At 45.8% G+C, this 21891-nt stretch overlaps 4 protein-coding genes across 5 annotated transcripts; 2 read left to right on the top strand and 2 right to left on the bottom strand.

Moving 5' to 3' along the window:
• Positions 1–45: 45 nt before the first annotated feature.
• Positions 46–5639, top strand: LOC117836220 (26S rRNA (cytosine-C(5))-methyltransferase NOP2B). Its single transcript, XM_034715605.2, has 17 exons — positions 46–529; positions 734–894; positions 976–1039; positions 1243–1376; positions 1481–1564; positions 1786–1860; positions 1946–2017; positions 2106–2179; positions 2390–2442; positions 2571–2680; positions 3221–3289; positions 3406–3480; positions 3779–3871; positions 3941–4020; positions 4095–4194; positions 4727–5220; positions 5306–5639. Exons 1-17 carry the CDS (start codon positions 145–147, stop codon positions 5346–5348), a joined length of 2166 nt encoding a protein of 721 aa, XP_034571496.1. The 5' UTR covers positions 46–144; the 3' UTR covers positions 5349–5639.
• A 1000-nt stretch (positions 5640–6639) lies between these two features.
• LOC117843567 (pentatricopeptide repeat-containing protein At5g66520) lies at positions 6640–8286 on the bottom strand. The gene has a single exon (XM_034724211.2). The coding sequence runs from the start codon at positions 8284–8286 to the stop codon at positions 6640–6642; it is 1647 nt and encodes a 548-aa protein (XP_034580102.1).
• Positions 8287–12229: 3943 nt separating this feature from the next.
• LOC117836237 (protein kinase G11A) lies at positions 12230–15497 on the top strand. 2 transcript variants are annotated; one of them, XM_034715629.2, is made up of 3 exons: positions 12230–12477; positions 13333–14261; positions 14448–15497. In XM_034715629.2, exons 2-3 carry the CDS (start codon positions 13453–13455, stop codon positions 15325–15327), a joined length of 1689 nt encoding a protein of 562 aa, XP_034571520.1. In that variant the 5' UTR covers positions 12230–12477; positions 13333–13452; the 3' UTR covers positions 15328–15497. The 2 variants fall into 2 exon arrangements, with proteins under 2 accessions (XP_034571520.1, XP_034571526.1); XM_034715635.2 differs by lacking the exon at positions 12230–12477 and adding an exon at positions 12553–13189.
• A 974-nt stretch (positions 15498–16471) lies between these two features.
• Positions 16472–21771, bottom strand: LOC117836253 (uncharacterized). The gene is made up of 5 exons (XM_034715644.1): positions 21343–21771; positions 19043–19128; positions 18648–18953; positions 18403–18486; positions 16472–17255 (listed from the first exon to the last, which is right to left on the bottom strand). The coding sequence occupies exons 1-5, from the start codon at positions 21754–21756 to the stop codon at positions 16844–16846; spliced, it is 1302 nt and encodes a 433-aa protein (XP_034571535.1). The 5' UTR covers positions 21757–21771; the 3' UTR covers positions 16472–16843.
• Between the last annotated feature and the right edge of the window lie 120 nt (positions 21772–21891).

Genomic DNA, 21891 nt, shown 5'->3' on the forward strand with positions numbered 1-21891 from the left:
GCCCAGGCCCAGGGTTATAACCTCCGGGTCTCCTCCCCTCCCTCTCCCCTCTCCCTCGCGGCTAGGGTTTTAGGGTTTTCTTCTCCGCTCCCCGCCTCCCCCATTCGCCCGCCCCCTGTCCCCACGCAGCAATCGACGGTATCCATGGCGAAGAAGGGGCCGAAGAGCAAGCAGCCGCCGCCGCCGGTTACCGCGGCGAAGAAGGGGAGCAAGGCGGCGCCCCCACCGAAGGCGGCGAAGAGGGTGCCGAAGAAGCAGGAGCTTCTCGAGTCCTCCGACGACTCAGATACGGAGCCGCAGCAGCTCCAGGAGGAGGACTCCGACCTCGACGTCCCCTCCGATTCCGACGCCGAGGAGCTATCCGGGTCGGACGCTGAGGCCGATGAGCTCTCTGGCTCGGACGCCGATGCCGACGGAGGCTCCAGCAGCGGCGACGAGGTGGAAGAGAATGAGGAGGAGGAGGGAGATGATGAAAGCGATGATGACCCCCTTGCGGACGACTTCCTCGCTGATAGTGACGAAGGAAGCGGTAATTTGCTCAGATCACTAGGCTACTAGATATGCATATGCACTGAATTGAGTTAGCTTCAGCAGTTTCAGTTTTCCCCATCAATCCAGTATTTCGTAGAATTTGTTTATGTGAGCTGAGCTTGTCCATGCGCTTTTATACAAGTGTAATGCTTGAATTCGCACCTTGCTTTCCTCTACTGATTGCAATGTGCTGGGTTCACAGAGGGTGGTGACTCTGGAGTGGAGTCTGACGATTCTGATGACCTCGAGGCCAAGTCAAGAGCAATTGATGAACGGAAGCGGAAGGTGGAAGAAGAGGCAGATGACGAACTTACAACCAACATAAGATCAGAATCTGATGAGTTCAGATTACCAACAGCCGAGGTTGCTTGTCTGCCTTAGGTTCCCATTCTCTCTGTGTGTTAATTGCCTTGAACACTTACACCATTGCTTAACACGCTGCAGGAACTGGAGGAAGAGGCACATTTACCTCCTAACCTACCAAATCTCAAAAGGAGGATATCAGAAAGTATGTGCTTCTAACCTTTTGTATTTACCAGGTTCCATGGCTTTCTACTATTTACTTACCACCCTTGCACTATCAGATTTGTAAAATCCATGATGTATCGTACTATTATCCTATGCACATTGAGCTGATATTTTGCATTCTTCATGGACAGCAGTCTATTTACCTTTCTGACTGTTTTCATATATACTGATTTTCTTCTCTAGTTGTTCGAGTCCTCTCAAACTTCACCAAGCTGAGGCAGAAAGATGTCCCACGGAAAGATTATGTCAATCAACTCAAAACTGACATCATATCATACTATGGGTATAACGATTTTCTCGTTGAAGCATTGATTGAGGTCAGCTTAGTTGTTGCAAATTTGATGTTTGACATGCTTGTTCAGAAAGATCACCATTTAATACTGTTCTAGTTGCTAACATATTTCCTGCTAAAACCGTGCAGATGTTCCCTGCTGTTGAGCTTGTTGAGCTATTGGAAGCTTTTGAGAAAAGACCACCTGAGTGCTTGCGGACAAATACATTAAAGGTATGCTGCCTGTGGTCAATCTGAAAGTGTATGAATGGTACCAGCACCACAGTTATTGGCTTACTGTTGTTGTCAGTTTATTTCATATCTGCCTAGACTGCTCTACTTGATAAAATTTACTGTATACCTTATTTGTTTACGTTATTTGTGGCCTACCCCACTTTCTTGGGACCCAAAGGCTTTGTTATTGTATTTAAATTGGAAATATTTGCACTTCGCAGACCAGGAGGAGAGATCTTGCTGCTGCTCTTATACCAAGAGGATTTAATCTAGACCCAATAGGCAAATGGTCAAAGGTATACTTCAATTAATGTTTCCCGTACATCATGATAATGGCTAACCACCAAAAACTTGGAACTTCCCTGCTGTTGAAAATGGCAGGTAGGATTAGTTGTCTATGACTCCACCATTTCAGCTGGTGCTACTACTGAATATATGGCTGGACATTACATGGTAGCCTCTCTACTTTTTCATTATGTTGAGATATTTTGTTTGTTATTTCTATCCTTTATCACTTCGGACTAATAATATGGTCTCACAGAAACAAGGTGCAAGTTCTTTCTTACCGGTGATGGCACTTGCTCCCCAGGAGAAGGAGCGAATTGTTGATATGGCGTAAGCTGTTTAATATTTTCTTTTGCGAGAGTTCATTTCTTTTAAGACATCAAAATTAACATATGTAAGCCTTGCCATGCTACAATCCTAAGATATCGTACTTGTTTCAGATTTAATGTTAATCTTTGATGAAATTGTTCACTAGGAATTACTGTTATAGGTTATGCCGTCATATCCAATATTAAGAATTGATTGTTTTCATCTTTACAGAGCTGCCCCAGGTGGCAAGACTACTTACATCGGTGCTCTTATGAAGAATACTGGTTAGTTCATTGAACCTGACTTGAGTACTGTATGATCATTCGCGTAGAGTAATTTTGCCTATCTGATTTTGATTTGCATCATCAATAAATTAAACAAAGGTACTGGTTTCTTCATATGTCATATACAGGAATCATCTATGCAAATGAGTTCAATGAGAAAAGGTTGCATGGACTGTTGGGCAACATCCATCGCATGGGTGTGACAAATACCATAGTTTGTAACTATGATGGTAAAGAGGTAATAAGATAACATACCATTCCTGAGTGCTTAAATCCTTCGGATTGGTACTTTAACCAAAATACCGCAATCCAATATTTTAGCACGGCCCCGGGAGGCCTGGGGTGATCACTGTAGTCTGTCTAGATCTGAATCAGGTTAGATAGTCTTGTGGTGTAGTCAGTTTCTAGATACTTTGCTGTGTACCCAAACTTCTGGAATTTCTGTTGGTTAATGGAAATGGGGTGATCCTCATCTCGAAAAAAAAACTTAGTGTCATAATTTGCTGGACTTGTCAAGTGTGCTGTTAGCTTGATAAGTCATTATTTCTGGGAAACTAAATACTGAATGTGAAAATATGTTGCAACTGTTTTTTCAGCTTGAATCATTCGAAACTAAATACTAAGCCACTGTTGTTTATATAGAGGAAAACATGACTAATAGTTTGTCATTTTCAATCAAACAAAGTATTTTTTGAGTCCTGGTAGTTAGCTTTTCAGGTGGGCATATCATGTCCCCAGAAAAAAAATGTCATTCCATAATATGTCCATGTTATTTCAGTTACCCAAAGTTCTCGGGATGAATTCGGTTGACAGAGTATTGCTGGATGCTCCCTGCACAGGAACTGGGGTTAGTATGATCAAATTCATATAAGCTGCTTGGCTATCATGTATAAGCTGCTTGAATATTATGTTCTCTTGGTTATATCGCTTGAACGTGTGGCTCCTTTTTTTTTTTTCCTGCAGACCATTTGGAAGGATCCACAAATAAAAACATCAAAGGACATTGATGACATTAGGAACTGTGCCTTTGTTCAAAAGGTTAATTTCTTTCACTCTATGAAATCTTGTTTGAATTGAGCATGCCTGTTAGCATGTAGCCCTGTAATTTGACAAACTCTTGCCTATTTATCTAATTGAACCTTGACCCAGTAACAACTAATTTAAAAAAGAAAGATAATCCTCCCCTACTTTGTGCTAAATTCATATCCCTGCTTGCATATAATATAGTTTGGGCCTTAAACCTTTGTGATTCTCACATTAGAGAGGTTATAGAAACTGGTTTTGTTAATGCCCTTGCATATTTCTGTACTAAGTAACAGATCAATCTGTTTTACAGCAATTGTTGCTAGCTGCTATTGACTTGGTTGATGCCAACTCCAAAACCGGTGGTTACATTGTTTACTCAACTTGTTCAATAATGATCCCGGAGGTATGTAAATTTCTCCTGTTTGGTCAATGCTGTATCCACGTGAGTTCCTGAGCCTCTCCACTCTTGCAGAACGAGGCAGTAATTGACTATGCACTTAAAAAGAGAAACGTAAAGCTTGTGCCTTGCGGGTTGGATTTTGGACGCCCAGGGTATGTCAATTTTATATTTCACCAATCAAGAGTGTTTTAGTTACTTTCTTATGCTTTTTCTGTTAATCTCTCAGATTCATCCGGTTCCGGGAACATCGGTTCCATACTTCGTTAGACAAAACAAGAAGGTTTTATCCTCATGTCAACAACATGGATGGATTTTTCGTGGCTAAGGTACTTTCCATTTTACTTCTGTCCAGGACAAAAATCATAGTAATTTCTGATGCCTAACATTCTGTTGACCTCTTGAAGTTTGTTCCTGTCACTATATTGCAAATCTAGTGAGTTAGAATTGGAAAATTCTGGTTGAAATATCATTTTCTTTTGGTGTATTATCTTGGCAAATAATTCAAATGGTACATGCCTGTTGGATTGGTTACAATGCATTGAGTCTCAGTCTCTCACATGGACTCCAATTGGTACTGCTGATCCAAAATAATTTCCATCCTAGAAATAATGCATGTATAGAACTTGGACTGGCATTGTATAGAAAATATTGATAAAATCATCGCAAAGTATATCTATAACATTGTGATTTATATATGTTATTAATATATATTTTTGAAAAGTAATGCCAAAGTTGTGCATAGGGAGAACTCCATATCCTGACCAAATAGTAAATATTACTGAAGACAAGAATTTACAAGTCTTCATATGCAATGCTTGATCTGGACGTTTTGTGATGGGGTTATGCCATTTCATACAGCTGAAAAAGTTGAGCAATACAATTCCTGTTACATCTGAGTCGTCCAAAGCATCTGAAGTAGCAGCTGAGAAAGCTGATCCTAGCGGGGATGATGAAGATAAGAAAGCTGTTCCTGAAGAACAAGAACAAGAGAAAGGTGTTCCTGATAAAGATGAGAAAGCTGTTCGGATGAAAAATCACAAAGAGACTAAGAAGTCTAATAAAGAAAGAAGCGTCCCCAAAGAGACTACACATGTACCTGATAGGCCAGCAAAGCATCTTAAGAAACAAAAGAAGGATGCAATGGAAACTGATGGCCCTGAAAGCACGGAAAAAAATGGAGATGGGAAAGAAGTGCACCAGGAGCAGACCAAGCAGGCAGGCCACAAGAAGAAGTTTGCTTCTGATAGAACCAAGAAATTTGGCCCTAAGAGCACCTCAGGTATCAAAGAGAAGAAACCGGTGAGTGACAAGAAGCGAAAAAGGAAGTGGCAATTCAAGCTGAGGCGAGACTGGTAAGAAAAACTTGACATTGTTTACTTCCTATGTGTGTTTTATCTCGATTATTTTTTTATATATGATGTGGCATTTTACTTGCAGGGAAAATATGAAAGAGAAATCTGACAAGAGGAGGAAAGTATGAAAGAGATTCAGAAAACCAGATGTCCACAAATCCCAGTGAGATTTGATGCGCCATACAAGGCAACAGAAACTCCATACGCTAAAATTTTGAGCGAGCACAAGTTTGCCGCCAGGGCAAGTTTTGATGTACGAGTAGCTATTGTAATTTGTTGCTCTTAATCTTGATTCAGTTTACTCCTAGGCATCCTTTTATCTGTAATGAGTAACGAATGAACATCTGGCATGGAAACTAAAGCGAATATCGTGATGAATGCTATGCCATTAGCTGAAAGCATTTGTTTTTGAGTGCAAATCTTGTTTTCCTAGCAGAGAGCTGCGAACTGGCTTTGTAGAACCGAGAGCTGAAAATTTACTTAGCATAGAGCGGCGAACTGTCATTGTAAAGAGCTTAGTTCCGACCTCTGAACGGTTGTTCTTGTACCCTTCCCTGCCTCCTGGAGCCCCGAGGTTCATGAAACCAGGCTGAAAACCAGGTAGAGGGAGGCAGGCAACAGTAGCTCGTCTGACGCTACCAGTAAAAGTAGCGATTGTAATTTGTTATTTTCTAATCCTGATTCAATGTACGCATAGGCATCCTTTTATCTGGAACCAGTGACATCTGGCATGGAAACTGAGGGGGTATTTGGTTACCTTTGCTTATTTTTAGCACGTGTCACATCAGCACGTGTCACATCGAATGTTTAGATACTAATTAGGAGTATTAAACGTAGACTATTTATAAAATCCATTACTTAAGTGGAGGCTAAACGGCGTACGAATCTATTAAGCCTAATTAATCCATCATTAGCAAATATTTACTGTAGTAACACATTGTCAAATCATGGACTAATTAGTTTTAATAGATTCGTCTTGCCGTTTAGTCTCCACTTATGTAATGAGTTTTGTAAATAGTTTACGTTTAATACTCTTAATTAGTATCTAAATATTCGATGTGACGGGTGCTAAAAATAAGCAACCGAACCCGACCTTAAGCAAAACCGAAGCGACTTTTTTTAAATGAACTAGGCTGGAGTGAAACCCAAGCGAATTACCGAGATGAATGCTGCGTAAGCCGAGTGAGCAAATTACCGTTATGAATGCTGTGTAAGCGGAGTGAATCCTGCTGCTTGAGTGGGTCACTTGGCGCTAAAAAGTTCGCTCAATGTTTTCTTGTGTTTTATGTTCAAAAGTTTTCTTGGAAAGAGCTGCGAACTGGCATTGTATAAGTAGTCTTTAGCTCTGAACGATTTTACCCTTGGCCTGCCTCTGGAACTCTAGGTCTATGAAACCAATCAGCAGTAGCAAGTCTGACACTACCAATAATCTCTACAAGAGCAAACGCCATTCTTGAAGCAATGGAACCGGTTCCTGTCCCGTACGACGATCTCCCTCCGGGTAATCTCCGAGATCAGCTTCATCGCGGCGTGGCAATCGCTGCAAACTCGCAGGTTCTTCATCACCCGGAGCGTGGTCCCCGGCGGCGTGGCCATCAGCCCAAACGCCACGGCCAGCTTCTCGCTGTGCCTGGCCAGGACGCGCTCCTTCTCGCCGTCGTCCATGTCCAGCAGCACGACCGACGTGTCCGGCGCGTACCCTCGCCGCCGCGCCTCCTCCAGCAACCCATCCAAGGTCTCGCATATCGCCGCCGCCTGCGGGTGCGCGCAGTCGCCGGCGGCGAACTCGTGGACCGTGCCGCCCACCGAGATCGCGCTCCAGCCCGTCGTCTTCTTCACCCCGCGCAGCTTCATGGCGCGCCGAACGCGCGCCACGTCCTCCCAGCGGCCGGCGGCCGCGTAGATGTTGGACAGCACGACGTAGTAGCCGTCGTTCCCCGGGTCCAGCACGGCGAGCCGCCGGGTCGCCTCCTCGCCCACCTCGACGTTCCTGTGCAGCCGCGCGCCTCCCAGGAGCGCTCCCCATACCACGCTGTTGGGCTCCACGGGCATGCCGTTGATGAACTCGAGCGCTTCCTGGAGGTGGCCGGCGCGGCTGAGGAGGTCGACCATGCAGCCGCAGTGCTCGATCTCCGGAGCGATGCCGTGGTCCTTCTCCATGCTTTCGAAGAAGGCGCGGCCTTCGTCCACAAGACCCATGTGGCTGCAAGCGTGAAGAAGCCCGACGAAAGTGACGCCGTTCGGCAGTATGCCACGCCACCTCATCGCCGCAAAGAGCTCCAACGCTTTATCTCCCTCGCCGTGCATGGCGTGCCCGCAGATCATGGCCGACCAGGAGACCACTGTCCGGCCGTCCATTGCGTCGAACACCCCCCTTGCCGCGTCGACGCACCCGCACTTGACGTACATGTCGATGGCCGCGTTGCAGACCAGCACGTTGCGAGAGTAGCCCTGCCGTTTGGCGTAGCCGTGCACCTTTCGGCCTAGGTCCAGGTCACCGACGTCGGCGCATGCGGCGAGCACGGCCACGACGGTCACCTCGTTAGGCGCCACCCCGGCGCCCTCCATGTCTCTGAACACGCGCAAGGCGTCAGCTGGCCTGCCGGACTGCGCGAACCCGGCGACGAGCGCCGTCCAGGAGCGGACACTGGGCTCGGGCATTTCGTCGAACAACTCGAGCGCTTCGGCGACGCGGCCACGGGCGGCGAGCGCGGTGAGGAGGATGTTGTAGGACGCGGCGTCCCTTGCCGGCATGGTGTCGAAGAGCAGGCGGGCGAGCCGGAGGTGGTGCTCCCCTGGAGACGAGGCGTACAGGTGGAGGAGGGCATTGGGGAGCAGAGTGGAGCCAGAGAGGAGCGCGAGCTTGGTGGAGGCTCCGTGGACGGCGCGGCCGGCGCGGATGTGCCGCAGGCGCGCGCACGCTCGGGCCGCGGCCGCGGCGGAGGCCGGCGTCGCGGAGCTGGTGGAGAGCCCCGACTTGGCGAGCGCGGCGTGCAGCTGCGCGAGCGCGTAGGTGGAGTGGGTGCGCGGGCATGGCGGCGGCGGCCCGGCGCGCGGCGAAAGCATTTCGCTGCGCGCTCAGCTCTGCGGCATACTGTCGGTTGCGGAGGTGGATGGCCTCGACCTCGTGCTACTCCCAGTGGACGGGAAGGTGCGCGGCCGTCGGCGTTGGCGGAGCAGCTCAAGAAACCCAATGGTGGGGTAATCTCCCAGAAATAGTGAAGGAAGAAGAGGGCTTATCACGATCCAAATTAGAGGTGTTTTTTTTAAATATCGGATCGCGAGATCCTAATTATATGAAAATTATCGGATCGATAATCGCGATCCAAATTAGGGGCTAGGTAATATGTAAAATATTACGCCGGCGCCATGGCGGCCAACGAGGTCGCGCGCTTCCGGCGGCGATCCCCTAGGGGCACGTCGCCGTACATCCCCGCAAAATTTCGTCAACTCTACTCGGCAGTCCTGAACTATCGTCCCCACGAGCGCCGGCGCGACCGCTGTCCAATCCGCCGCGTCCAACTGGAGCCATCCCCGCCGCGACACCGCCATGGACAAGATCGTGGAGAGGAAGAAGGCAACGAGAATCCATTGGAGGAAGGAAGCAGCGCGCCTTCCTTTCAGTATGGTGTCCCCATCACCATGGTCGATTGGCCTGACCGCCCTAGCTCCTCTTCTCTGCTCCACCTCCGCCATTGCCGGCCCTGACCACCCCGGAGGCGCAGTTTCCCCCCTTCTGAAACGTCGACAGTCCCCTTATCCATCATCCTTCAGACATAACAAGCCGATGAACTACGTTTTAGCTATCTCTTTCTTCTTCATTAACCTCTGAGATAGGAGGAAAAAAATCTCTAATCCAATCGGATGCCAAGCAGGAAAAATCAACAGAAATCACACAACCTACTCAAAATTTCAGCGAGCACAAAACTTTCCCCTGCAAATCCGTGCAAGTTCCCATGCCAATTATAGCTACAGACAAGTATCATGCTGCTGCTGACGCGCACAGTCCGGCAGTTTACACAAGCCAAGCTTCCGGGGGTGTTGGGTTAGATTTAGTCGAATGTTTAGATACTAATTAGGAGTATTAAATATAGGTTAATTATAAAACTAATTGCATGAATGAAGACTAATTCGCAAGACGAATCTATTAAGTCTAATTAGTTCATAATTTGACCATGTGATGCCACAGTAAATATTTTCTAATCATGGATTAATTAGGCTTAATAGATTCATCTCACGAATTAACCACGATTTATGCAATTAGTTTTATAATTAGTTCATATTTAATTCTTCTAATTGGTACCCAACGTCCAATGTGACCTGAACTGAAAATTAGTCCATGGATCCAAACACCCCTGAAGATGGACTAGTTCAGACAGACAGGAGCAACAAAACTGCCAACCATCCGCGTAGTAGCGTCTAGGTACACTCGTCATGCCCAATGATTGCCGCGATAATTGTCCTCCCGGGCAGGCATTCCATCCAGCGACGACCCACTGGAGCTCGACATGATTAGCAATACTCTACTCGATTACCGCCGCATGAGAGATGGTTACAGCTTGTTGTAGCCGCGATCATTGCGGATGGGTAAGACGACGACCATTTCAGCTCGAACGCCTCGACAGCAACGGCGGCGAGAGTGAACGAGAGAGAGTGACGCCTCGACAGCAACGGCGGCGAGAGTGAACGAGAGAGTGACGCCTCGACAGCCCACGGCCATGTCTGCTGATCCTCCATTCCTCCTGGCACGCGATGGCGCCGCTGCGAGCGAGAGCTTCGTTGGAGGCTTGGAGCACGTGCCTCACGCCAGACCACGTAACCCTGGACCTGGAACCTCGTCGAGATCTTCGCCGTGACGGGGGAGCAGTGCGGCGGGTCTTTGTTGCCCCGCGCGATGGATGCTTCCTGTTCGGCTGTTCCTGACTCCTGAGCGGCGCGCCATGTGCCACGCACATGCTTCCTCTCGGCGAGCACAGCTTATTCAATGGCGGAGAAATCGCGTTGCATCGCTGAGATCTTGGAAGGTTCTGAAGATGCCATCGGCAGAACAGACTCGCAGAGTGAGTGTGTTAAGAGAGGCTAGACATACATCTACTAGTAAGCTAGCGCGATTGCCGTCTAGTATGCTAATCGCGAGTCGTTTGCCTTGGATTCCCGAATCCCGAGGTGATCAGATCAGCATCCATGGCGCGCCGCGCCGATAATGATCTCAGGCCCTAATGCGTTCCGATTTTCCTAATGCCAGTGTCCGTTCGTGGACACACGCCTTGACTTCGTGGCACGCACACACACCTTCTTCCGTTCTTCGTTCGTAGTCGGAGTCTCCACTGCATCGTTCTCTTTTCTTGTTGTCTTCTTTGTTCCTTCTTTTTTTTAAAAAAAAATAAAGAAGACGTGCAGGTAGCGCATGTTTGCGCTGTAGGCGATTTGGGACGAGATGACAGTAACGCACACACAAAGCGATTTGGTGACCTGCGAGGCTGCTGCGATTGATGCCGATGCACTTCACCTCTCTTGCTCGGAGAGGAGAGGACGCTGGGGACAGCGAGGCAGACGGGCACCCTTCATGGCGTCCCATAACTGATGGACTGGCCCTCCGCCGCAGCTGTGCAGGACGGCGATGGCTCTGCATGACAGACGCCGACGCCGAACCGGCCGCGTCCAGCCTTGCGTTCGTCCCGCAGGTCCACGCGCCGTCCCCCCCAACGGATGACGGACCACCACCTCCTAGAAGCCGCGCCCCGTTTTCACGTACGCATGTAGGAGCAGCTAGCATCACTATCACACCCGCTTTGGGACGAGATCGATAAAATCCACTGAAATTCAGTAACAACTCTGAACGGGAATTGTCTGAAACTGAACCGATGTCTGTACCATCATTTACGAGTGTTGTAACATGTAGTTGCAGCAGTTTCAAATTTCTGCATCGGAGCTCTTCTTCAGCCGTTAGCTGTACTGCTACGTTTCAGAACGGTTGGGATGGGGGCATAAAGGCTTTGATCGTATTTGAGCTGCCTCACCGTCCTACACGATCCGAAAAGCACCGTACGCGTAGGAGTAGGATCAATGAAGATTGAAGAGACTACTTTTTCTCATAAGAAAAGTGTTAGTGACAGTATATGCCATGAATTTTGAGCCAGTACTTTTATGTACAAAGTCAATGTTGTTGGTGTCTACTAGCTCATTAACCGTTTGTGGCGTATTCATCATTTCATGTTGTGGCAGCCGGCCAATCAGCCTCCTAAATCCTATCTGTAGAGCCTAACGAAGACTCTTGCGTATTAGGCCTTAATCTAATCACAATGTAGCCGTGGAAAAACCAATGCCGCCAGCCTCTTACAGACAAAGTTTAACGAAGATTCAGAAAAAAAAAATGGCCAATTTATCCAGACTCCGAAACAGATTATGCGGTGCTGACTGGACCAGGGCAGGTAGCAGCAGTAGATTATTTTTTTTTCTTTTTCTGGCACCGATTCCTTCTCGGAAAGCAAGGGAAAGTTGACCGGGGGCTCGCTCTCTACTGAAGTGACTCGAGAGAGGACTGATTTGTCACGTCCAATTGATTGCAGATTTGATTTCTTTACTGTGGTGGGGTAACTGAAAACGGACTGCTACTGCAAGTTATGGTAAAGTTGCAACGTTCGCTACAGGACAGCTTGTACAGGGTTAAAACGATCTTGTACTACCACGTACAGGTACAGCAGCCTAGATTCACATCATTGCGAGAAGGTGCAGCTATTCGGTTGGGAGCCAATTGATTTCTGCAATCTGTTCACGATCCAACGTTCGTTTAACTTATTCTGAATTTTGACAGAAAATGGTTATGTTCTTATGGAAGGAGTATTTCAGTTAATCCCGCCTTATAATTGAGAGGGATCAACGGAAAATTGAGGCGGCCATGTCATTTTAGGAGGCATCACTTCCAGGGACCCTGAACAACGAGACAGGATCATTGCGCCTGCGAAAAGAATTACCAAAAACGATAGAAAAAGAAGGCGAATTGACGGGCCGGGGAGCAGAAAGGCAGGCCATTAATACTTGACGCCTCCCGTTTCCTGCCCTCTTCTCCTCCTCCCTCCCCGCCTCCGCCATTGCTCCACAAGTACACGTCGCGCAGCCCCCACACGCCAGAGCTCGGGGGAACTAGACAGAAGCGCTGGCTTCGGCATCCCGGTCTCCTCGCCGTCTTCTTGCTTGTTTGGTTCTTGGGAGCAGAAAGATTCAGCTTTTCAGGGCTTCCAGGCTCTGCGCAATCTGGTGAGATTTCTGTCGCAGCACATTTCCCCGCTGTTTTGATTTCCCTGGCTCCTGATTTGGTTGCCTTTCGTGAGGTTGTGCTCTCGACAGATCTGTCTTGCCTGGATTGCAGAATTATTTTCCCCATCTTCTGCTTTTCTGCATTTCGCAGAAAGATGAGAAAGTTCTTGCTTTTGGCGGTTATTGATTCCTTCTCCCCTCAGCTTTCTGCAGCCAGCACAAAAAGAAGAAATAGCAATTTTTTTTGGCATTTTGGTATCGTTGAAATGATGAACTGCTGGAAATGTGCTCCGATTTCAACTGGCGAGCTTTGCGCACGCGGCACACCTTTGATCGGTAGACATGTTTTTTTTTGCGAGAAAGGAAATGCCTTCATTTTTGAGGGCGACTTTCTCTTTTTCGAGCGGCAATGATGGCGCCTTTCGCTAGCTCTCTCTGCTGATCAAACACTTGTTTATTGCCAAAGAGGATGCTAGATCTGTAGCGTTGCATGATTAGGCTTAGTGGGGGGTTGGACTTGGACACAGTTGATGGTCATCGGAAGGAGACCTCCTCACCTTTAGCTTCCTAGCTGGACAGATGAATAGATGATATCCCCAAGTGCGCCGCACATTGAGCGCCCAATGATGAGCATCCATGGTGGGAGGTTGATGGAGCTGAACGTGGAGGCCGTTTTCTTGATTTATTATTTACTTTACTATGTCACAATCAGGTTATTAGTTCTTTGTTGTTTGGGCATTTCAGTTCTTCTGTTTTCTTTTTGGTGGGTAAATATTTGTTGTAAGTCGTAAGTTCAGTCACTTAGTGAGGCCTCGTTCATGACTGCAACTGATAGAAGTTTTTTCTCTTTTGCAGACCGTGAATGAAACCTACAATTCAGTAGTCCATCACGATGCCAAGTTTGCTTCCTGACTGACTAGATTCAGATTGTTGCGGTCTCTGGTCTTGTCTGATAAACAGACAGTTGTAGCAGCAATGACTTCCAAGGCAATGCCTCAAACTCCCCCAGAAATCTCAAGCGCCCTAGACCTGAAGCACTGTTCTAAGAGCGCTTCTCCTTTGGAGATCCCCCAGACAAACAATGCATGCGTTTCAGCACCAACGGTGTTACCAGAAACAGCTAACCTGAGCAAATTGAGTCATAAACTGAACTCAAATGAGCAGAAACCAGACCACCACATCAAGGAATCTGTTGGGGAGCTCGGGAATGTGAATGGAAGTTCCACTTCATTTCAGACATGTGAAGGAAGTAGTCAAGCAAAGGTCAGTGCAAGTGCTAGGTTGACCGATCCATCAGAGATTGGTGACAGAGGCAATAGCAGCAGATGCAGGCCTAGCACAAGCAGTGATGTCAGCGATGAAAGCTCATGTAGCAGTATGAGTAGCAGCACGAAGCCTCATAAAGCGAACGATTCACGATGGGAGGCGATTCAGATGGTCAGGACAAGAGATGGGATGCTTGGGTTGAGTCATTTCAGGCTGTTGAAGAGGCTAGGCTGCGGTGATATTGGCAGTGTGTATCTCTCTGAATTGAATGGGACAAAGAGCTATTTCGCAATGAAGGTTATGGATAAGGCATCACTAGCAAGCCGTAAAAAATTGCTTCGAGCTCAAACGGAGAAAGAGATTCTGCAATGCCTGGATCACCCCTTCCTTCCTACACTCTACACTCACTTTGAGACCGACAAGTTCTCCTGCCTAGTTATGGAGTTCTGCCCAGGAGGAGACCTGCACACTCTTCGACAGAGGCAGCCTGGCAAACATTTTCCAGAGCAAGCTGTCAAGTATGTCTCATCTGCATTTTACTTGCCGTATATATCACATTTCACTACCTAATAGAGTTGAGGAATTTCTTCAACTACCTTAGTTCATTAGTTTGAAGTCATCATGACTGAATAAAGTTTATAGGTTGCTGCCTTGTTCCACTATCTAAATAGGTGCTTCACAAATAAAATGTTCTCACATTGCAGATTCTACGTAGCAGAAATCCTCCTGGCACTAGAATACCTGCACATGCTCGGGATCATATACCGTGATCTAAAGCCTGAAAATGTCCTTGTTCGGGAGGACGGGCACATCATGCTCTCGGACTTCGACCTCTCCCTTCGCTGTGCAGTCAGTCCCACACTGATCAAATCTTCAAACCCTGATGCAGACGCACTCAGGAAGAACAGCCAAGGCTACTGTGTCCAGCCAGCTTGTGTCGAGCCGTCCTGCATAATTCAACCATCATGTGCAGCCCCAACCACCTGCTTTGGTCCACGCTTCTTCTCCTCCAAGTCCAAGAAGGATCGTAAACCGAAACCTGAAGTTGCCACTCAGATCAACCCTTGGCCTGAGCTCATAGCAGAGCCCAGCGATGCGCGATCAATGTCATTTGTCGGAACACATGAGTACCTAGCCCCTGAGATTATCAAAGGTGAGGGCCATGGCAGCGCTGTTGACTGGTGGACCTTTGGGATATTCTTGTACGAGTTGCTGTTTGGGAAGACACCTTTCAAGGGATCTGGTAACAGGGCTACACTGTTCAATGTCATCGGCCAGCCATTGCGCTTTCCCGAATACCCAGTTGTGAGCTTCTCGGCAAGAGATCTGATCAGGGGTCTACTTGTAAAGGAGCCCCAGCAACGGTTAGCTTACAAGCGTGGTGCCACGGAGATCAAGCAGCATCCTTTCTTCGAGGGCGTGAATTGGGCACTGATCCGGTGTGCAAGCCCACCGGAGGTACCAAAGCCCGTCGAGATCGAGAGGCCATCGAAGCTGCCTCCATCACCCTCGGGAGCTGCTGATGGTTCCAGTGGTGCACCACAGAAAGGTTCTGACGGCTACTTGGAGTTTGATTTCTTCTAGCAAACATGTGGGTGTACTATATTGTTTCTGCCATTGGATGTAGGGTTTTCAGATGTTATGTTTTCAGCAGATGGTTGGTGCTGTAGATTTGTCTCCTCAACCCGCTTCTCTTCTCTGCTACCTTTTCTTAAAGTTTACATTTGTAATTCAACAAGTTCTGATTGTGCTGATCTTCTGCATTGTCTTTTTTTTTTGCACCAAACATCATCATTTTTCGTAGTTACTATGACCTATTGATTCTTCAACTCAAAGTATGTTGTTCTTTCTAATGATGCCATGTCATTGGTAGCCTGGATAGTCATCCCAAGGGTCATTGGTTTGGTGATCACATTGCAACTGAATCATAGCTGTGCTATACTATAGGCGACTGACTAGTAATCAAAAGCTGCTGATTATTGTCAACAGCGAAAGGCTAGGCTACTTACAAGCATGTCAATCTTGAATCTGAATCAGCACTTGGTGCCTCCGTGGCTTCAAGCCAACTTGCCTAGTCCAATGAAGTCTCTGGGTGCATCAAAGATTCCAAAAAGTCATGTCCTTCAATGGTTTGGCCGTCATTGAGCATGTGCAGCTTGTCTGACAAGTGGATTATGCCTCCTCGCTCCGAAACGTTACCAGGTGCTTGATACGAGGTTTAGAAGTGTCACATCGGATATTCGGATGCTTTAGAAGGATTAAACATGAGCTAATTATAAAACTAATTGCAGAACCCCTATACTAATTCACGAGACGAATCTATTGAGCCTAATTAATCCATGATTAGCACATGTTTACTGTAGCAGCACATTATCAAATCATGGACTAATTAGGCTTAATAGATTCGTCTCGCGAATTAGACTCCATCTGTGCAATGACTTTTGTAAATAATCTATATTTAATACTTCTAATTAGTATCCAAACATCCGGGTACTAAAAACACCCCCTTAGCTTCTCTGGACCTGCGTGATTGTTCACTCTTAAGAATCCAAGCCATGCGCATCAAAATCACCACGATTAAGCATAATAAAGAGAATACTTTTGAGTCGGAAAAGCTCACACCAGAGAGGCAACAGAGCAGCAACAACACCGGGTTCACCATAGAAAATTGAAAACATCAAACATGCACACAAAGGTCGCAGATAAAGAAGTTCCTGACGCCTACAGGTTAAGAAAGTCGTTAACTTCAGATTAAGACGAACATATCTGCCAATCAACCTGACAAATAGTTTTAGCAACCCATATGCTCCAGAACATCCAAAATCCAAACAAAATATAACATCAGAGTAAATGTTTGATACCCAGGCCTTGCCTTGCTTAAGATAAACGGCAGCTAAGGCAATCGAAACTTTGGTCGCAATGGAGTTTCACATTGGAGTTTTCACGAGAACAGTAGGTGCAACACCTTTTCATCACCATCCCCTGATATGCTACTTTAAGGTTCTAATCCTCGCATTACTATGCACAAGTATATTATTCTCATCGCAGACTGTTTTACCGCAGTAGACTTGTTTCAGGTACTTCTTCAAGGATCTCAAGTTCAGTTGAGGTTCTTGTAGATTCTGAAAGCGACAAACACCGAGGCAGCAGCTGCAACAACAGCAAGAGCGGCATAAGTGTCAGCCCTCTCCCAGGTCTCGAACCAGGTGGGCATCGGGCATGTCTTTGTGTGCCCCTTCTTGCTGCCGGCGCCGCTCTCCTTGTCATTCTCCTTCTCAGAGCCCTTCTGGTTCTGCTCAGCTGCAACGCTCTTGTCCTGCTTTTCCTTTGGCAGGTCAGTTTGGCAGCAAGTAAAGCCACCATTGCCCTGGCAGCATCCACCACCTGTTGCAGGTGGGATGCAAGAAGCACCATCTGTTCCAGTTTCTTCAAGGGATTCTTTGGCACCATTTGTCATGTTCCTAAGCTCGAGAGCTTGCTTCTGCTGCTCCTCAGATAAACCCATCTGCCCTCTGTAAGGAACCATAGCACACATAAGAACCCCAGGTCAAGGAGGGCCATTCAGCTATCATTCAACCATACATTGTAGGATCACTTGAACATAGCAACTGAGGCAGAAAGCATCAGTTTGGTGACCCCTATGCCTTGTGGCACAAGTACAAAGAGTCAAAAGGTATATAACTAAAATGTTTAGGTTGTGTGTATTTGCAAGGAAATTAGTTCAAATCTGAACCAAGAGAAGAATATGTTAGGACAAATGTTTCAAGAATACTCGCCTAGCATGCGTGCCAAATTTAGTTCCAGTCAATGAAATCAGGGTTATCACACACTACAGGATTATATAGATTCATTGAAGTTGATATATCAGGGATTTGGAATTTGCATAAATGAAATCAGAAGACACCACCATTCTATTGCAACAACAGATGTGAACAGATGCCACGTAAGGGTCATTCTTAAATTCTTAAGTTGTTGCAACTAGATGTACAAGGATATTTACATATGCAATAAATTCAACGTGAAACTAAACTTGCTACAATATACCACACAATTGGGAAATTCCAGTTAAGCACTAGCGAAATATCATTCTTGACCACTATCCTCATGAGCAGATTAACTCATACAAAGTGCGTTCTTAGACATAGTGCAGACAAATTAAATATTGGAATTCTTGACAAACTCACACTAAGAAGGAAGGATAATTTAGTAAGGCCTTGAAATACAAACGAGATGATATAGAAAATCATATTCCTGTCCATGAGCATGGCTGAACAAAAAATCCACTATAGAAGAACACAACTTCTTCATGCAATGATAGTTGTGCTGAACAACTTTAGTTTAATGCACAAGAAAAATGAATCAAATGAAGACTCAATAGTAAGGCTTACTATGATATCTATTAGACTATTAACAATACAACTTTAAGATTGCAATTAAACTAGAACACTAATCTGTAACACATGTTTGCATAAAGCATGTATTTCCCGGGATAAAAAAAAGAGCTACATAATAGGCTGGGAACTGACATGTTTCTAGTCATTCAAGGCTCTATACATCATAAGATATAAATGATGGGTAAAACATAACAGCCATTCAAGTTCTCAACCCATGGTGTACGGAAAGGAGTACAAGTGTACAACAAGAGTTCAAGGAGCATACCTCCATAGATGGTCCACAATTTCTCCTTCTGCAATATGTTTATGCAGCAAGACAGGCACATCATCAGGAACAACATAACCATACCTAGAAAGTTATAAGTTTGGAAGTTAGAATCAGGATAGCATTGTAGTAAGTATAAATTGGTTTATAAGAAAGCGAGAATGTGCATCTACAAAAGTAAAACCAAATAGTTGCACAACGCAGAGGGTACAAGGATTTAATGTTACTTTAGTAGCAGTTCTTACCAATGACCAGTTACTTCTCCCTTGTCATCAGATCTGAAAATGATGACGTTTCCTGCGTACTTGTGACCTCCCACGTGTGAGCATGCACTGACAGCCACCTTACCATCAAGTCCCAGACCATTTATCTCTTCCTTGAACCTTTTAATCAAAGCAGGTCCACAAACACCACATCTTTTGTCCCTGCTTCCATGGCTGCAAACAAAGACGTAGGAACCGCTGATAGCCTCAGGAGATCCAGGAAGCCACTCAGTATCTTTCACAAGTACTTCTTCAACAAAGTTGTCGACGTCAAAATGGGTCAGACCTCTGCAAAAATTACGTTACAGATTGAAAAATAAGAAGCAGTTGGCTTTAAAGCCTAGACAAGCTTATTAGTTAGCAGGCTTGCAGCTTACTTGTATCTGATCATATCTGGAAAGATCAACACATCTCCATTAGATGACTCAGTGCCATCTTCTCCTTCACAGATGGTCAATTTGGTCTGTAGTATGGTAAAATATACCAGTCATTAGCAATAAAAAGGATCAATTAGTAAAAACCTACCCAACTTACATAAGCAAGCCACACACAGTAAGCAAAGCAATATTCTTAATATTGAATAATATCTCCCAAAAGTTGCAACTATTCAAGAATAACATGCTTTCAAAGGGCGATACTAGCTCAGAACAATAAGTTAAGTAATACCCACTCAAGGAGCCTATATAGGAAAAGGAATATTTGCTTATTTGGGATACAACAATAGTCAAAATCATTTTGGTTCACTTATCAATAACATGTCAATCACATGAAACGTGCCTATATCATTATATGGAGTGATACAAACTTCAATGAATTTCTTGCATAGTTAAAACAGTTCAGATGCTACCATTCACATTGGATAACAGAGCAGAAACCTAAACACCTTCACAGTAACAATGGATTCGGCAACATCTTATAGAGACATGAAACTTGTTTGTTACCTTTTTTTCCCAAACATCAGCTACGTACATCATGTCATATGATCAATGGTAACACTTTGTAAAACAATAACAGGAATGTTTATAGTTTGGACTAAACTGATAGACACACAAGGAGTAACATCCTAAGAAATATGAAAAAGACCCTGATGCATAGACATCGTGAAGTTTCATATGAACGTTACAAATTCTACCAAGTACAAAAAGGCAGAGGGCATAGCAAATTAAATGGGAACGTGAAAACAGCATTCAATCAGGGAAAAAATAAAACCTAGCTTTCAACCAATATATGTTAACCCATTCAAACCATGGATAGAAACATATTAACAGTTTAGGACAGAAAATTTGGAATATCAACAATGCCCACAAAAGAAAATGAGCGTGGCTTTTAAACCAACTAAAGTAAGTCATCACATAGATAGATGGCATATCAGCATGTGCACATGTATCATCAGACATAGAATAGAATATTGCATATGAATAATTATCACATGTAAATGTGTGCATGATGTGTTGTGTTGAGTGCATGTATCTGTGTGCGAACCTTAAAAAAAGGAGAAAAAAACATATAACATCCGTATAACTACCCCCTAAACTTAAGCACGGAAATGGATCAGGGTTGCGGAACTTGCAAGCAAAATGTAAGTTACATGGAAGAGAGGACCCATACAAAAAACTAAATTACAGTACCAAATTCATGGGCACTTGGGCTCAGTCCAGTCAAACATAATCAGAACATATACAGTTAAAGAATAAACACTAAACCAGAACAAAATCTAGACTCACAAAGGCCAATAGTGCACAGTGAATTCCTGGGCCATGTCCATAAATCCCCAAAACATAATTCAGGTGTCCTACAGAAACTACTAAAACACGATTCATGAAAAGGATCCAGAAGGAACCATAACATCAGCAAATAGCCATACACAACCCTAACAACAAGCAGAGGAGTCATATAAATTTCATGTGCAAATGCACATTTAACTTTAGCATCTGAATTGAAACATGGATACACGAATGTAAGCACAATCCAAATTGCATAGCATATGAGATCCAGACAAATAATGTATTAAATCAATTAATTCATGGGCACTTGTGTCCAGTAAACCAAAACTAGAACATATACATCTAAAACAAAAACGCCAAACTGCAACTAAAGCTAGACTCGCAGAGCCCAATAGCACAACGTGAATCCTGTGCCAAGTCTAAACCCCAAGCCACGATTCAGATATCAAACAGAATATACTGAAACATCAATAAGAGTCAATCTTCACTAGTTAACTAGCTATATATGAGGCCTTCTAGATGCAGACAACAAGTAGCACTTATAACTGGCATAAAGAGCCAAAACATCAGCATCCCTAAACTACCTGGAGATAGATCCATCTAGATTCTACGAAAATCATAATAACAAGCAAACAACACATCAGCCAAAGCACTCATCAAATCGACGCATTAGTGAGCAAGGATTGTAAAACCCCACATGAAACTAGCCTCGCCGTATGCAGATGAGGTGACAAACAAACCACACTGAATCACCTGATAGCCCGAGCTAGTTGAATACTTAAGAAAAAAACACTAAGCTCGAAAATCGAAATCACCAGCTTCCAGTTCACACTTCACACAAATCGACTACCAAAAATCCAACCAAAAGCGTACCAAACACCAACATCACAGTACCTAACCAGCTAATTTCAGAGCCGAACGAAAAACACGCGAGGAAATAGACGGATGCTTACGGTCTTCTTCAGGTTGGGCTTGCGGGCCTTGATTGCGGCGGCGAGGAGGCGGGGGAGGCGGTCGGACTCGGCGGCCTCGAGGTGGGACGGCCACACCTCCGGGCCCTTGTAGCAGAGGAACACCTGGCGCTCGTGGAACCCCACCGTCCCGGCCAGCTTCTCCTTCCCGAGCTCCGGGCGCTGGAACCCGAACTCCGCGTCCGGATCCGGCATCGCGGCCGCGGCGGCGGGGGCCGCGTCCGTCGCGTCGGCCGCCGGCGCGTGCGCCGCGAGGGAGGCGTCGCCGGCCGTCGGGGAGGCCATGAGGAGGCGGGGTGGTAGCAGACGGCGGCGGGTTGGTGCGCGCTGCGAGGAGGAGCGGAGTGGTGGTGGAAATGGAAATTGCTTGGGGAGTTTGGGGAAAATGCCCAGCATCTCGGGGGTTTTATGGCAGCAGGAGGTGGGAGTTGTTCTTGCTCAAGGGGAAAAGTCACGGCCACGGGACCACGTCGTAGCTGTGACTTGTGAGCCCACTTGTCAGGGAGATTTTGATTTTGATTTTGCAGGGGG

The sequence above is a fragment of the Setaria viridis genome, chromosome 1 (genome assembly GCF_005286985.2).
Source record: "Setaria viridis chromosome 1, Setaria_viridis_v4.0, whole genome shotgun sequence".
NCBI classification, from domain to species: domain Eukaryota; kingdom Viridiplantae; phylum Streptophyta; class Magnoliopsida; order Poales; family Poaceae; genus Setaria; species Setaria viridis.